The sequence below is a fragment of the Perna viridis genome, chromosome 7 (genome assembly GCF_037379345.1).
Source record: "Perna viridis isolate PV_CMFRI_1.1 ecotype Kerala chromosome 7, ASM3737934v1, whole genome shotgun sequence".
Classification (NCBI taxonomy): domain Eukaryota; kingdom Metazoa; phylum Mollusca; class Bivalvia; order Mytilida; family Mytilidae; genus Perna; species Perna viridis.
Window position 1 is genome coordinate 2030869 of NC_142451.1, and position 17431 is coordinate 2048299.

The 17431-nt window shown below is 35.0% G+C and overlaps 2 protein-coding genes across 3 annotated transcripts; one reads left to right on the top strand and one right to left on the bottom strand.

Moving 5' to 3' along the window:
• Window positions 1-333: 333 nt before the first annotated feature.
• LOC148610922 (uncharacterized) lies at window positions 334-11498 on the bottom strand. 2 transcript variants are annotated; one of them, XR_015924015.1, is made up of 5 exons: window positions 11469-11498; window positions 10692-10786; window positions 1322-1492; window positions 839-1101; window positions 334-449 (listed from the first exon to the last, which is right to left on the bottom strand). XR_015924015.1 is itself a non-coding variant. In XM_088590844.1 (5 exons), exons 1-5 carry the CDS (start codon window positions 11481-11483, stop codon window positions 340-342), a joined length of 579 nt encoding a protein of 192 aa, XP_088446970.1. In that variant the 5' UTR covers window positions 11484-11498; the 3' UTR covers window positions 334-339. The 2 variants fall into 2 exon arrangements, 1 of the variants encoding a protein (XP_088446970.1); XM_088590844.1 differs by having other exon boundaries at window positions 914-1101.
• Window positions 11499-11523: 25 nt separating this feature from the next.
• Window positions 11524-14083, top strand: LOC148610923 (uncharacterized). The gene is made up of 3 exons (XM_088590845.1): window positions 11524-11642; window positions 11897-12108; window positions 13816-14083. Exons 1-3 carry the CDS (start codon window positions 11560-11562, stop codon window positions 13920-13922), a joined length of 402 nt encoding a protein of 133 aa, XP_088446971.1. The 5' UTR covers window positions 11524-11559; the 3' UTR covers window positions 13923-14083.
• Window positions 14084-17431: the final 3348 nt, after the last annotated feature.

Below are 17431 nucleotides of genomic sequence, written 5' to 3' on the forward strand. Positions count from 1 at the left end.
AGACATTTCACATTATTTAAACTGCGTTTTAAGTTCAAAGTAACATCGTCTAGACCTTTTTCTTCAATTCATGAGTTCACTGGCTAAATTTATTTGAATCTTTGAGTCAGTTCATATGTAAATAATTACCCCCTATTGCATTTGTATTTTATACTGATTTGCTTTGAATTTACCTTAACCCATTTTGTAAAAGCGGTTTAAGGTTGATTGGTTGATTGATTGATTGATTGATTGAGTACTAGTATTTAATTACCAGTATGGTTGGCTATTTTGGGTTTCTTTGCTTTTGTTTCTGTTTAGATCTACGGTTTCGTTGGCATTGAGTTGATTCGATTTAACTTATTTCTTTATTTCGAAATTAAATCTTTGCATATAAGCGTGCTTTTGGTCAGGTGCCTTTACAGTCAGTTTTGCATCTTGGCCATTACTTCTGATACAATAACTCTTTCCTGCAAAGACATGTAAACAGTATTTATTCAAAACACTAACGAATGAACTGTTTTTTTTGTAAAAATGTATAATCATCCCATTAAGCAAATATTTTTGTTATTTAATAAATAACACTATAACAATAAAGTTGAAAAAGATAGCACTTTCCGTAAATCCGTTTCTCATTGACACCTTTGCCTGTTTCAATACAAACTGTATTTTTTTTTGTAAAAAATGTTTTTTTATTCACTTTTTGAAATAAAACCAACTGATTCATTTACGCAGTTCGTACATCATTCAATCAAGTAAAGACTTGACGCTTCAACTAGATCTAACAGACCTGCCCATACGCAAATTTTAGGAATTTGAGAATAAAACCTATTGACATCTATAAAAAAGTAAATATTACAAAAAAAAATTTCTAGTCGTGAAGTTTTGATAACTGTCAGATCTGATATGTTCTAGATGATCACTAGTTTTTCACCTGGTAGAAATTTCAGAGGCTTCCTTTCACCAAATGAATCGTTGAAAATTGTGAATGCTTTTATACCATTGATGCATAACATAAAATTTCCGGGTTGATTAAACATGATCTCTAAGGTACCCTTTGGGTAGATCCAATCAACTGCGCCTTGAAGACACGACTGACTAGGTTCCACCTTATGCGAGAATCTGAAATAAAATCTAGAGGTCCGTCGTGTGCGTCAGGATTTGAGATACATAACTGAAAAGAAAGTCGTGTCCCATGAAGTACTGGAGAATTGAACATCAAATTAAAGTGAAAGTATAGCTAATAATTCATACTATCTAAAATGGAACGACATCGTATAAATTTAACGAGCATTTCACTTCAAATTAAAACAATGTTTTACTAGTTAAAATATAAACATACCTTTTGGTAGAAAATATACATTGGTCCTCTAAAGTCCATCCTGATACAACAAATACAGTAATAACGAGTAAGCCACTTCCGGATATAGTCATTATATATAAACAATGTTTTGTCTTGTCTTTTTTGTTTTGCCTTGTGATATAATACTTTTGCACTGAAGTTTTGAGACAGCTGCATGAAAGTTTACACACAATTGAATATTAATCTCAAACTACATAAAACGATCAAAGAAAATTGATATGAAAAATAAAACATTTTTCTTGGCTTAATCCGCATACCACTTCTCTCTAGTCAATCTAATTTATCAAGTATAAATGTCGATCCCACATATTTTCTGTTAGAATGTGACCTTTATGATTACTAACAAAATGCAATTTTTAATGAACTTTTGACTTCAAACGAACATGCATCTATGAACATTACTGCTAAGATGAACATTTTAATGTCTGAACATACCAGGAAATTGGCTTTATTGTCTGTACTTTAAATTAAAGACGTTCACACATATACATAATCGATATTTGATCATCATCATCATCAATTTATTTGTTTCCACTAGATGGATATTACAAATAACATAACTCGGCTTTAAGTAATTATGATAGAAAAGGTTTCTAAAGGTTCATTTAAACGTAATACATAAATATATCATATATGTCACGATGATAAAATAATTAATTGCTTACAATGGTAATGAAAATTTAAAATAAGTTAGCGACAAAAAAGATGTACTTTCAACAAGATTGCGTGAAAAAGGGATGCTTTAGAGATAAATAGAAATTCAATTGGCGAGACGAAAGGATCGAAGCATCGAGAAATTTTTCTTCCGTCGATTTCTACACAGTTGAACCTCGATGTGTCGAACTCGGATTAGTCGAAATCTCGGATAACTCTAACAAATTACGAAACTCCCCTTATGGCAATATAATTTTACCTCGGATGACTCGAACTCGGGTGAATCGAAACCTCGGATAACTCGAGGTAATCAATCAGTCCCCTCGATAGGACTTCGAGGTTAATTAATCCTGATGTCTCGAAGTCAACTAATTAGTCGGAAAACTGCTTAATTACAAACCATGATCGAAGTGTGTTTTAACAACAGTTAGCGTGGCTTTTTAAAATTAATTTGTTGACACTCTTTATGGTTTGATTTGTTTATTTAATTAATTTAAAATTGCGCATGTTGTTAAAAGAAACAAATTTTATTAATAACACGTGGGAATTTACACTAACAGTGATATCGGATATTTTGAAAAAAAAAATTAAGAAATACAGATGAATTGTAATGCTATCCGACTATTTAATGAAACATCAAACAGACGATAGTTAGAGTATTTCAACGACTTCATTCGTTTCGCTAGTGAATTTGAAATTTTATCGTAATATTGTAGAGCACATGGTTTGACGATACTCCTAATTGTGAATCAAACAAAGCAGCATGTTATGAACTTTGACGTTTTTGATATAGAAAAAATAAAAAGGAAATTTCACTAAAACACTCGGTTCCGTTCAGTATTTCAAACATGATATACAACATATAAAAATATCTTCCGATATGAAACGCTTGACATTACGAAGTACCGTGTAAAGTGAAGTACATGTACATGTACAAGCACAACAAATAATGTAACTACAGAAACAATCATGGACAAACTACTAGTGTATCCGGTTTATCATTGACCTCGGATTACGCGAACCTCGGATAACACACTCGAACATTTTTGCATGGTCCCTCAGACTTCGACTTAACGAGGTTCGACTGTATATGAATAGCAAGTCTGTTCTGTTTGTATCGGTGGATGGAGAAATTTTTAAATCGTGATTTTTAAATGACCATACACCTCGGAGAACAACAGCTACATACTGCCTTTACCAAACACGAAAAAGAAAATTTAATAATCAAAATAATACATACAATAGTTTTTCTTTACCATCGATCTCTAAGTGTATGTCAAGATATGACTGACTTTACAGTGTCTGCAGTATCCTCTATCTCAAGTTCGTTGGGAGTACATGCGATGTATCAAATCCCCGAGACTAGGATAGTTTAACGATTATACGTCATCTATATATCGGAAAGTGAGGTTAAATGATCTAACTAAACGATGTGCTTTCTTTCGGATCAGGTCAGCTATTAAGTCAGCCTCATGAAAGTGAAGGAACAGATCAGCAAGAAGAGGAACACAATCTGTTCCCATTGGAATGCCGACCGTTTGTTGAAAAACGCGTCCACCACACTGGACAAATAAATTGTCGATAACAAATTCCAGCATTTTGAAAACATCTTTTCGGTATATTTGGAGGATGATTTTGAATTATTTTTTACAAAGTATGAGGAATCTCTACCAAGTACTACATATTTGTATCTAGGTGTGTCGTCTTTTTTGGAATAACAACGATGTATAATGTTTTTGAGTCGGGATTTTAACTGAGTTTGGGGAATGGAAGTATAAAGAGATGAAAAATCATAGGTTTTAATGCTATTATATTCTGACAATAATCTTGAATTGAGGGTTTCGAGAAGATCTTTCGAATTTTTCAGGATCCACATTGAATTAATACCACTATGGAAGTGTTATGATAGGATTGGAGACCCTCTTTGACAGCTGTGAGTAAAGAAGTTTAAAGTTTAAAAAGAGGTTTGGTGGTACATTTTGCAGATCCAGCTATGTAGCGTTGCTTGTATGGATTCTTGTGGAGTTTAGGAATCTAGTACATAGATGGTAAATCACAATCATCGTCTTTGGTAGAGAGACCAAAAGAGGATAGCACAGATTTATGGGTGTCCACTATCTCTTCTTTTGAGAGTGTAGTGGCAGTATAGGTATTATCACTGCTATTATTCTCTACCTCTAATAATAAGCATTGAATGTAATACGTTTTGCGGATAAAAACAATATTGTTTTGGGCTGTGTCTGCTGTCATGTATGCTTGACAATGTTTTTGCTACATCGGGATCTTTGAAAACTTATGTAGCATTGCACTCATTGACCTATAGCTTCCATACGTTTCAAAATTCTAGACCTCGCGGCCTTTATCCACTCTGACAGAGAATCATTGTCTTCTTGTTCTCGTTTTATCCATTCGCTTGCGTAGTAATCCACGGCAGCTATAAGAACTTTAAAGTTACAATTCCAATTTATGGTGCGTTGTTCACGGTACTTGGGACATTTAGAAAGGATCTTACGGAGAGATTAATTTTCGATAACACTTAAATCTCCCGTAATGACGTGACGAGCAGAACCATATTTGAATGGAGAGTTTTTGCAAGAACAGTCAGTTGTTTATCCTTGAAGACCTCAGTCTCGAGATTCTGCAATAACCTTTTATAATTCAAATTTTTTGATGCAATAGTTTGAGTATAGGAATATGAAATAGTTGGTGTTGATTTGTCCTTGAAATATAGGGGAATTTTGTTAGTTACGTTTTTGTGATGGAGAATGTTAGGCAAATTAATTACATCTATATCTTTGTTGTTAAAGGTTAGTGGAAGAAATGATCGTTTTTCTTCATTTTGACCTTTTACACAAACTTGTTTAAAGAGTATGTGGAAACCTATATCCAAAAATCAGGGCAAGAAGTCTGTATAATGATGTGGTCAGTTCAGAAACTGGAGTGCCGATACTTGTTTTGTAAAGGGAGAATAGTGAAGTTAGAGGTATAGAGTAGAGTTTAGTTCGAATGTGATGAAGTCCAAGAGCCAAGAAGATTTTGTATGAAAGGAAGAAGACTATCTTTGGAGACATCATGCATCCTAGGTGACATATAACGGCGATGGCCATGACTCCTTATCCGTCTTGAATTTTTGTCAAATAAATTCATCACATTATTTTTATAATGGCTTAAAAGGTTTCCTGTGCTTTCGATGTTGTCATTGCACCCGTAAGTTATTGTAGTACCTAGTCCGCCTATTCAATATTCCTCTATTTTCCTACGATATCTTTTACTTAGGACAGGGCTGTTCGTTGGATGGTAAAGTTTTCCAAGAATACGAACTTTCAAAAAGAGGATTGAATGAAATTAATGTGTTCTTAGGTACTTTACACGTATCTCTGGATAGGAGAGCAAACACAAAGCCAAGAGCAGAATTTTTTTACCATTGCGTAAGTATAATAAATCTGTACTATAAATGACAGATAAATGAAGATGATCAACATCGAAGTCATCACTGCGGAAGTTTTTGGTCGTCACCATGAAATTGTGGATTGTTACGGTGTATCCATCTGCACGATGAGGACCGATTTGTTCACCGTGTCATAGTTGTCATTTCCTCTTTCGTCTACCCAGACTTGACGTTTTATGAGCAATTCGGTGGGTTTCACTACAAAAGCAGAGGATACTTACCCTACTGATGCACATTGCCCATGCTCCCAGTTTTTGGTTGACTAATTTGCGTTTGTTTCTCTGTAGGTATTAATTTAGTTATTTGTTTGTTGTTGTGTGTGTCTGTTTTCCCTCTCTGGTCTTAATCCTTTTGATTTCGATTCTTGGTTTCCTTGATTAATCTATTACTGGTGTGCACAATATTGTTATTTTATATATATATATATAAATAAACGTCCAAATATGTTTAAAATCACCAGAAGATGGCAAAATTTAAATTGAATATTTCGGATAACAGATATTCTATATAGTATTTTATGCTGAGGAAGGATATCTGTTATCCGAAATATTCAATTTAAATTTTACCATCTTCTGATGATGTTAAACATATTTAGACGTTTATTTTATTTATTGTTATGTTTCGCATCGTTTTTAACGATCCATCACCCCGTAAGAGTGATTGATGACTATTATTTAGACGATATTATATATATATATATATATATATATATAGAAAGGTCTGAAAAATTCCCAACGATGTTAGAACTGTCAAATTTGCGAAGCAAATTTTTGGTCGTTCCCTCCGCGGATGTCACAGCTGTACGAGTTCGAGTCCCGCGGAGGGAACGACCAAAAAATTGTATAAAAAAGATTTCACATGTGTAGATAATATATTCATAAAACTAGTAGTAAGATAAGTAAACAATATAATAGTTCTATTGATTTCATCCTTCTGTAGGGACTCTTCAGGATAACTGAATTGACGTCGTCGAGGGTAACGTCGTTAAGGTGTATATATATAAAAAGGATTTACCAAGATATGATACTGATCGTATAGGAAAGCAACACGAAGCGCATTTATATGGAAAGGTTTGAATTTGAAATAAAAAGAAATAAAATTACTTAAATTAAATCAACACAATTTTTTCGTCAACGAATCTGTACAATTAGTGACAAAAAGGAATTCCCCAAACCATCAACCACACTGGTACATATATACTGAATTTAGCATTTTCACTCTTTTGTTTAAACCGGATTTGACGTCGTATGAACAAATCGGTGGGTGTTTCTAGAAAAGCCGAGGAAGCTTACCCTACCGATGCACCTTGTCCAAACACCTTGTTCAAACCGGATTTGACGTCGTATGAACAAATCGGTGGGTGTTTCTAGAAAAGCCGAGGAAGCTTACCCTACCGGTGCACCTTGTCCAAACACCTTGTTCAAACCGGATTTGACGTCGTATAAACAAATCGGTGGGTGTTTCTAGAAAGCCCGAGGAAGCTTACCCTACCGGTGCACCTTGTCCAAACACCTTGTTCAAACCGGATTTGGCGTCGTATGAACAAATTGGCGGGTGTTTCTGGAAAGCTGAGGAAGCTTACCATACCGATGCACCTTGTCCAAACACCTTATTAATAGCGGAATTCAGGTTGTTCATTCATTTTTTATTTCTGTGAGCATGCTATTGCATAATTTATGTTTTTCAAGGTATTTTATAGGTTTTCTAGGTATAGTCTTTGCCCGGATTCCTCTTCCTCATTCCTCTTCCTGGTCCCTTGCTTCAAATATGGTATTACTGGAAATTAAATTTTTATTACTTGCTATGGTATTTCATTTTAACAGGATCAGAAAATATTTCAAAAGAAATAATTAATGAAAGAGAAGTAGCCTATGTTAAATATTTATAACTATACCACTTTTGAAATAAAAGCGAAAATCACTTTTCTTATCATAGAGTTATATCTAAGTAGAAGATCAAAGTACTTCTTAAGTAAAATTGCAGATAATTTTTTTAATGTTCTAAATTGTTCAAATACGAATTACTTTCAATTGCTTCACAAATCGAAACTGATTTTAAAACAAAACAATTTCATTTATTTCAATAATATCATTCCTGTTTTGTATTTAGCGAAGAGTAATATAATTTGAAATCAATGTAATCAGATTATACTAGTAAATGCTTTCAAGTTGTTAAATAAGACATTGATCGTTATATTATTTCTCAAAAGATGTAAAATGCAAACTATTTTGGTATTGAAACGTTATACCTATTCTCAGTTGAATTCACGCAAAATGAATATTAATTGACTCTTCCTGAAACAATCAACACGCATTTACATGTAGTTAATATAAATACATACAACTGCGCAGAGACAATTATAACATACATGTTTGTACAATTGGTCATAAACTTAAAGACTATTTCAAACTAAATGAAAAAAGTAAATCATGATCTTGTCCTGATTTCATTAACACGAGAATATAAAAGTTTTCTTTACTGAAAATGTCAGGGCCCAATTTGGACACGCTATAAACAGCTTAGTGATCACGTTATTTTCCTGTTCTGCGCGACAACGCTCTGTCATTACATATAAACCAAATATTTCGATCTTCCTTCCGTTTAAATGCAGGTCCACCTATAACAACCTTATTTAGAACCCATAAAGATGATTATGCAAGAAAATGGATAAAACGAGAACAAGAAGACATTGATTCTCTGTCAGAGTGGTTAAAGGCCGTGAGGTCTTAAATTTTGAAACGAATGAAGGTTTTAAGTAGGTCATAGAGTGCCAAGGCTACATCAGTTTTCAAAGACCCCGATGTAGCAAAAACATTGTCTACTATACATGACAAGTATGTTGTCGTACCAGCAGACAAATCCCAAACCAACATTGTTTTTGTCTACAAAACGTTTTACATCCAATGTTTATTATCAGAGGTAGACGTAGAAAATAATAGCAGTGATAGGACCTACACTGCTACCACTCTCTCCAAAGAAGAGATTGTGGAAAACCATAAATCTGTGCTATTGTCTTTTGGTCTCTCTACCAAGGACGATGATTGTGATTTACCGTCTATGTACTGGATTCCTAAACTTCACAAGAATCCATACAAACAAAGTTTCATAGCTGGATCTGCAAAATGTACCACCAAAGCTCTTTCAAAACTTTTAACTTCTATACTCACAACTGTTAAAGAGTGTCTACAGTCCTACCACAACACTTGTTACTCCCGTAGTGGTATTAATTCAATGTGGATCCTGAAAAATTCGAAAGATCTTTTGGAGACAATCAGTTCAAGACTATTATCTGAATATAATAGCATTAAAACCTATGATTTTTCAACACTGTATACTTCTATTCCCCATACTCAGTTAAAATCCCGACTCAAAAACATTATATATCGTTGTTTTTCCAAAAAAGATGGTACACCTAGATACAAATATGCAGTTCTTGGTAGAGATTCCTCATACTTTGTAAGAAAAAATTCCAAATCATCTTCCAAATATACAGAGGAAGATGTTTACAAAATGCTGGAATTTTTAATCGACAACATATTTGTCCAGTGTGGTGGACGCGTTTTTCAACAAATTGTGCTCCTTTACTTGCTGACCTATTCCTTCACTCTTATGAGGCTGACTTTATAGCTGATCTGATCAGAAAGAAAGAATATCGTTTGGCTAGATCCTTGAATCTCATTTTCCGTTATATAGATGACGTATTATCTTTAATTTCGGGGATTTGATACATCGCATCTACCCAAAAGAACTTGAGATAAAGGATACTACAGACACTGTGAAGTCAGCCTCATATCTTGACCTACACTTAGAAATCGATGGTAAAGGAAAACTATTGACCAAACTTTACGACAAACGTGATGACTTTTCATTCAGAATTGTCAACTTTATTTCATCTGTGGCAACATCCCTTCGGCTCCTGCGTATGGAGTGTTCATATCACAACTCATACGTTATGCCAGAGCTTGCCGAAACTATGCAGACTTTTTGTATCGCTTTAGTAGTCTAACAAATAGGCTTCTGGAACAGGGTTATGTTCCTACAAGATTGAAGTCATCACTACAGAAGTTTTATGGTCGTCATCATGAACTCGTGGATCGTTACGGTGTATCCATCTGCACCATGAAAACTGATGTATTCAACGGGTCATGGTTTTCCTTTCCTCGTTTGTCTACCCCGGACTTGACTTTTTATGAGCAACTCGGCGGGTGTTTCTAGAAAAGCAGAGGATGCTTACCCTACCGGTGCACCTGGTCCATGTAATCCAAAGACAAAGACCAGACATGGAAAACAGACATACACAACAAAGACCATGAAGTAACTAAAATCATACATACAAAGTAACAAAAGCAAATGAGCAACTCGGACTCCACTAAAAATTGGGAGCATGGACCAGGTGCACCGGTAGGATAAGCGTCCTCTGCTTTTCTAGAAACACCCGCGGAGTTGCTCACGAACAAGTCAAGTCCATGGTAGACGAAAGAGGAAAGGAAAACTATGACACGCCAAAGACAAACCTTTTTTGTCTTTGGCGAAAACCAATATCTTTTTTCACAACATGTTTAAAGCAATTTTTTTCTTCAAATATACGATGTTAAGCTATTAAAAGCCAAGAGTGAAACACGCAATTTTTTTTTCCAAAGTGCTGACAACAAATTATTTTTTTCTTACAATAAGGCTTCTGGAACAGGGTTATGTTCCTATAAGATTGAAGTCATCACTACAGAAGTTTTATGGTCGTCATCATGAACTCGTGGATCGTTACGGTGTATCCATCTGCACCATGAAAACTGATGTATTCAACGGGTTCATGGTTTTCCTTTCCTCGTTTGTCTACCACGGACTTGACTTTTTATGAGCAACTCGGCGGGTGTTTCTAGAAAAGCAGAGGATGCTTACCCTACCGGTGCACCTGGTCCATGCTCTCAGTTTTTAGTGGAGTCCGAGTTTCTCATTTACTTTTGTTACTTTGTATGTATGATTTTAGTTACTTTATGTTCTTTGTTGCGAATGTCTGTTTTCCATGTCTGGTCTTTGTCCCTGGATTACATTCTTCTGATTACCGCTATAACCTTGGTTCCCTTGATTACTCTATGACACTAATTAGGACACTTAATGAGGATACCTATGGAGGTCGTTTTTCCCCTCCCAACCCCCTCCCTTCCTACATCAAAAGGTCCTCATATTCCCTCCATTGGTCCCCCATCTAAGTCCATTTCCGGTCACCCCATGGTCCACTTCCGGTCATACCCAAAGTCCGCTTCTGGTCCCCTCTCCCCTACCGGTAACTTCCTGTTCGTGATCACCGGATGTGACGTCATGCGTATGCGCATTGGGTGCACCACCTGAAAAATAATAATCATTTCCCACATCTATACTACTTAGCATTGTAATTTTTGTTTTTGCTAATATTTCCTTCTTCCAATCCCGATAATAAACATTGGATGTAAAACGTCTTGCGGACATAAATATTGACATTTTGGCTTTGTCTGCTTGAACAACACTATATGGATGTAGCCCTTACTTTTAGGTCTAAGAGAGATAAATAAAAGAGAAAAAAAGTGACCTTCCTGTTTCGGTTTGAAGAGCTCTACAAAAGTCTCTACTTGATCGAAGTTGAAGGACGACTCTTTGTTCGAGTTATTTGCCCTTGAAATGCTAAAAACAGTGTGTATAGCAGGTTAACTCCAGTCCCTAAAACCAAAATAGATAAAAAGACGACTCCTTCTTACAGTTATGGCCCTTGAAAGCGAAAAACGAAATTGTTGCAGGTTTTAGCCAATAACTTGAAAACTTAAGTAGATAGCAAAAAACTTTCAACTGAGTTGGTGAAATGATCCATTTATATAGCCTCACTTGTAGGGCGTATCCTTATTAGAGTAAAAGGGAAAGTCCGCGATTTTTTCAAGTTAGTCTTAAAATGTTCTAATTACATTGAAACGCAACTGTGGAAAGTTTTATATGGTATCAAGTCTCATAAGGGAGAAATCGGCGATTTTATTTTATATTTTAAATTAACGTACTCACTAATTCGCTGGCCATAAGGATCTTTCCTTTCATAACATATCAAACGTGACGACTAGTTAAGATAGATAAGACATGTTTATTGAGATTTAGTATGCTACCAGGTGGTATTTTTGTTCTTCTTAGTTTATCTTCGGGATGGGCTTTCATGGACCCATGCACATTTTATCCGAAAGGGTAAGTGCAGATATATGGTTATCTCATTACATGTTATTTCTATAATACAAGTTAAACATAAACAAAATTCTTAAACTTTCATTCAACAATAGTCATATCATATCTTCTATTGGATCTTAGTTATTGTTTTGAGATAAATTCTTTTAACTTGATATATGATAATTATATTTAAATAATTTCCAAACATAGTAGCAATTATCTGAAATATAGCATTTTTCTTTTTAAAAAAGTGTATACTAACCGGCTTATTCCAGTTTCCTACCTGCCAATGAAACAGAGGTCGTGGTCCCAAGTCCGACTTGTCTACAAGGAGTAATAGATTGGAACTACCCAAGGGGTACCGTAGAATTAAGGTATAACCAACCCAAGGCCTTCCAACTATGTATCAACAATTGGATTGGCGGAGACGCTTTCACTATTTACGACGATTCGTTTGGTCATATGACGCAGCTAAAAACTCTGTCAGGTAAATTAGCTCTGTGTCTCAAGTGGCAACAATAATTTATTTGTACATATATACGGTTTCTGTGGACCTACCTTACATGATTTAGAGGAAATTCAAATGTGATTATACACACGAAGCTCAAGACAGGTTCTTGTTCTCTAATTCCCAATCAACCAACCTACCAAAATGAGATTGAACTTAAGGGCACTTCTGGATTCTGTCTCTGATCTTGACTTCCATCTCGAAGTTGACGAAGAGGGAAGCTTTCAACCAAACGCGCTGTGGTCTTGATTTCTCCATTGATTATTAAAATATTTTTTTTCCTTTTTTGAATGCTCTCTCTCTCTCTCTCTCTCTCTCTCTAGAAATTGCAATCATTACACCGATTTTCTTGATATGGTTTACGAAAAAGCTTTTAGGTTTTTTGATATGTTGCCCACAGATTAAAGTTGTCATTTCAAACGTTCTACGGTTGTCAACTTTTTAGCCGAATATGAAATGTCTGTTTATACAATATGGCCACCAACCTCCATCTGTCACGCATTTTCTTCCTATTCGGCGGACTTGACATTCAACCATCAGCAAGGACGCAGAATTTCCGACTCCTTTTTTTGAAAAAGGAGAAAAAACTTTCATGGAATTATGAAGAAAAACACGCCAATAGCGAGGTCAAAGATTGGAAATATTCATATAAATGATATTGAAACCACATATGGAAATTCTTCAAGGAAATGGTAAAGAAGCCACGAATGGGAATACCTGTACATTGCAGAAATGATAAGAAGGCAAACAAAGGGTTCCTTCGTGGAAATTATAGAGATAAAATTTGGAAACCATTCTTGGAAATGATGAGGAGACTGCATATTGAAATCTTTCAAGAAAATGCTCATTTCAAGATTGCCACACATGGGAATCATTCGTGGAAACCTAAGAATGTAAAACATGGGTTACCCTTCATTAAATATTATTTTTGAAAGAGTTATCAATAAAACAAGGATTCGGACGGAAATCAAATGAATATATTCCAAGGATAAAGAATAGACAGGATAAATAGACGCATACAACAGAGAACATAACCAAAATAACACATAAAAAGAAAAAAAAATTAAATGAGGGCTTCGTTAAAAACTTGGAACATGGATCAGTTGCATTGGTAGGGTAAGCGTCCTCTGCTTTTCTAGAAACACCGAGTTGCTCATAAAATGTCATGTCCAGGGTTGATGAAAGAGGAAAGGAAAGCTATGACATGATGAACAAATCGGTTCTCATGATACAGATGGATACATCATAACGATCCAGTTCATGATGGCGACCATAAAAGTTCTGTAGTGATGACTTCAATCTTGTAGCAACATAACCCTGTTTCAGAACCCTAATTGTAAGAAGTCTAGCGCAATACAAACAGTTTTCGGTAAGCTCTGGCATAACGCGTCAGTTGTGACATGAGAAAGGAAAGTTGACAATACGGAATGAGAAGTCGTCGCGTTTGTAGTATAGTTTGGTAATTTTGGTTTAGAGCTTCAGTGTTTTGAAGTACGCAATGTGAAACTTCCATCTTGTTCACAAATCAACTCTCTGGTGATATTAAGTTCAAATTTTCGGGGAAGCTTTCATTTTGGGGGGAGGGTGGACATTGGTATGAACTCGTGTAGAAGCTCTTGCTTCTTTATTTATACAAATAAGGCAACACGTGATCGATGCATAATTCATAACTTTTTTTTTCTTCAGATGAGCCTTACTGCATCAGAAGTAACGGGAAACACGCTAAACTATTCATAAAGGCACCACCTGAACAACTGTATATGGGAGGATTTAATTTCGTTATTAAAGAATAATTTATGAAGAAGAATCATTTTAGAGGCGTAAGACCTTAGTGGACTTGGACAAGGTTGTTGGTTTTATATTTGAATCAGTATTATAACTGACATTCGACATATACAAAAAGTTCCCCACTTCTAATCTATAAATGCCACACTTTATAGACATGGCACAGATAGCTATAGTTCTTTTTTGACTGGCCTTTTATGCCAAAGTTTGAAAAATCGTTGGTGCATTGTGGTCCTGTGTCTGTTCAAAACACATGTTAAAATACTACTCATTTTACATTGAAATGTAATACGTATTTAACTATTAAGTACACAATTATTTGATAAAAATCACTTTGTTCTAAAACAAATTTACATTTCATTCAATGCCGATTTGAAGGGGATTACAGTAACAACGATTAAGATTTTCCTAAGGTTAACATCTTTGCCGGAAAAGTACCCTTCCCCCGTAATGAATATTGAAATGCGATCTGAAACTTTATCGAAATGTTAAGAACTGCTCGTTTTAATTATATTTAAACTGTTAGCCCCGGTTGGCTAAATGCCCTTTAATGTGAAATAAGCTTTGTGTATGTTGCGCATTGGGTTATAACAGAAAAGGACAACGACATATCCCGCCTTTGGGGTCCAAAATTCAGCTTATCCAATTTCAAAATATTGGTTTTTCTATTTCAATCTAACAATATTCATTAATTTCAGACGTTTGTATTGTCATCCCACTAACACACGGTGTATTGATATTATATTGAAACGTGAAAAGGCACAAGGGCGGATTTGGGTCAAGAAGGGTCAGATTTTTTTTAATACATGGACTTATTTACCTCGTAACAGGGAAGGGTAAAAAAAACTCAGGTTAGAGGGTCTTAACATAACTATAAACGATGTACAGAACTGTTTGTGATAATTATTTTTGTTGGAAAATTGAGATATCGTGCTAACATATACCGTAACATTTTTTCCTAATATTAAATAGGAGACGGACGTTTTTTCCGCCCCATCTGAATCCGTCACTACTAAGTTCAAAACATAGAACAAGAAACTGAATAATAATAGGATAATTAATTGGAAAGGGTGAATAACATATTATCACGAGTGCCGAAGAACGCCTAGATTTAACGAGTGCGCGGAACTTGTTCCGTGCACGAGTTAGATCCTCAAGCGTACTTGGCGCGAGTGATAATATTTTGATTATTCACGATAGATTTTCTTCATAATTTATCGACATTTTCGATATGAATTTGAAACTCAATGATTGGCGGCCGATTGGTATCAAAATTGTGACGTTTGGGTGAATTATCGAAATTATTACACTGGGAATATTCGAGAAAACACTGCTATCTATATAATAATATGCATTATTTATTAACGTCGTAAACTTTGTATTTACAAACAATTCAAAACTGTAGAATCATTTAGTCTTGTGTGTCGTAATGGATTGGGTAATCAAGGAAACCAAGATTCTAGCGGAAATAAAAACGTAATCCAAGGACAAAGACCAGACATGCAAAACAAAGAACATAAGGTAACTATTATAATATATACTCAGTTACAAAAGTATATGAGCAACTCGGACTCCACTTAAAACTGGGAGCATGGACCAGATGCACTGGTAGGGTAACCTGTTTGATTAAGTGGATTAAGATGAAATTTTCTACACTGCCTTTTATTTTCAGAAAATATAGGTTCTGGTATCTTTCTTTTTTTTTTCTTCTCCCCTGAAAAGCACCTGATTTTTTTTTATTTTGAAATATATAAACAGAAAAATAAAACTCCTGCCTTTTGTTGAACTTGCCTTTTAAAGAACTTCTCTGTCTAAGAATCAGGCAAAATAAATATAGGGTGTAGTACATGAACGAAAAAGCGCAGAGATTTTATTGTATTTTCCAAATATTTATACCAAAGAAATACAAAATTAAGAAAAATTATGCGCCATTTATTGCCAGATTCTCACACAGAATGGTACTTAATAATTTATCAAAATTCACTCTAGCCCCTAAAATCGAGTGGTAGTAACCTAAGACAAACCTACTACAAGTTTCCATAATTAATAGACTTGATCAGTTGATGTAGACCGGACGGTGCTTCATTTTTACAATTCACATTCTGGTCTAGGCATTTATGATTGTGATATTAAGTTACATTACTTGTGGTTCTCTATAGTACCGTTAATTAGCAGTCTTTCACTTATCAATAATCCCTTAATTATAAAGCCACATATTAGGTACGTGTATCAAAACACTAGCTTCTATCAATCAGAAACACAAGTTTCTGATATGAATTATTATAGCTTTACACCGGAACTAAACTCCAAATGATGTACCCGACTATCCCTTTTTCGATGATTGTGATTTACCGTCTACGTACAGGATTCCTAAACTCCACAAGAATCCATACAAACAACGTTACATAGCTGGATCTGCAAAATGTTCCACCAAACCTCTTTCAAAACTATTAACTTCTATGCTCGCAGCAGTCAAAGTGGGTCTCCAGTCTTACCAGAACACTTGTTACTCCCGTAGTGGTATCACTTCAATGTGGATCCTGAAAAATTCGAAAGATCTTTTGGAGACCCTCAATTCAAGATTATTATCAGAATATAAAAGCATTAAAACCTATGATTTTTCAACACTGTATACTTCTTTTCTTTTCTTTTCATACTCAGTTAAAATCACGATTCAGAACATAATACATCGTTGTTTCTCCAAATATATATATAATTATATAGTTCTTGGTAGAGATTCCTCATACTTTGTAAAAAATAATTCCAAATCATCTTCCAAATATACAGAAGATGATGTTTTCAAAATGCTGGAATTTTCAATCGACATCAAATTTGATGGTAATGGAAAACTATTGACCAAACTTAACGACAAACGTGATGACTTTTCATTCAGAATTGTCAACTTTCCTTTTATGGATGGCAACATCCCTTCAGCACCTGCATATGGAGTTTTTCTTTTCTCTTTCGTCTACCCCGGACCTGACTTTTTATATGAGCAACTCGGCGGGTGTTTGTAGAAAAGCAGAGAACGCTGACCCTACTGGTGCACCTGGTCCGTGCTCCCAGTTTTTAATGGATTCCGAGTTGCTCATTTACCTTTGTTACTTTGTATGTATTATTTTAGTTACTTAATGTTCTTTGTTGTGTATGTCTGTTTTCCATGTTTGGTTTTTGTCCCTGCATTACTTTCTTTTGATTTCCGCTAGAATCTTGGTTCTCTTGAATACTCTTTGCAGTAGCGGATCCAGTCAGTATTCCTTTGGAAAGGGGTGCTAGGACATTTTTTGCCATTTTTTGTCTTTTTTTATACATGAAAATGACAAATTTTCCAATAAAAAGGAGGGGTGATAACCCCCTGCACCCTCCTCCTAGATCCGCCACTGCTTTGTCAGCTTTTAAAAAGTGTTCAGAAAAGAAAGAAACAGAGAATCAATCATTAACAACGGGGTGCTTTCTCTCAAGAAGACAATTCATCAAGCTGTAGGTGCCAGTTCTATACTCTTTCTTTGTAGTAGTA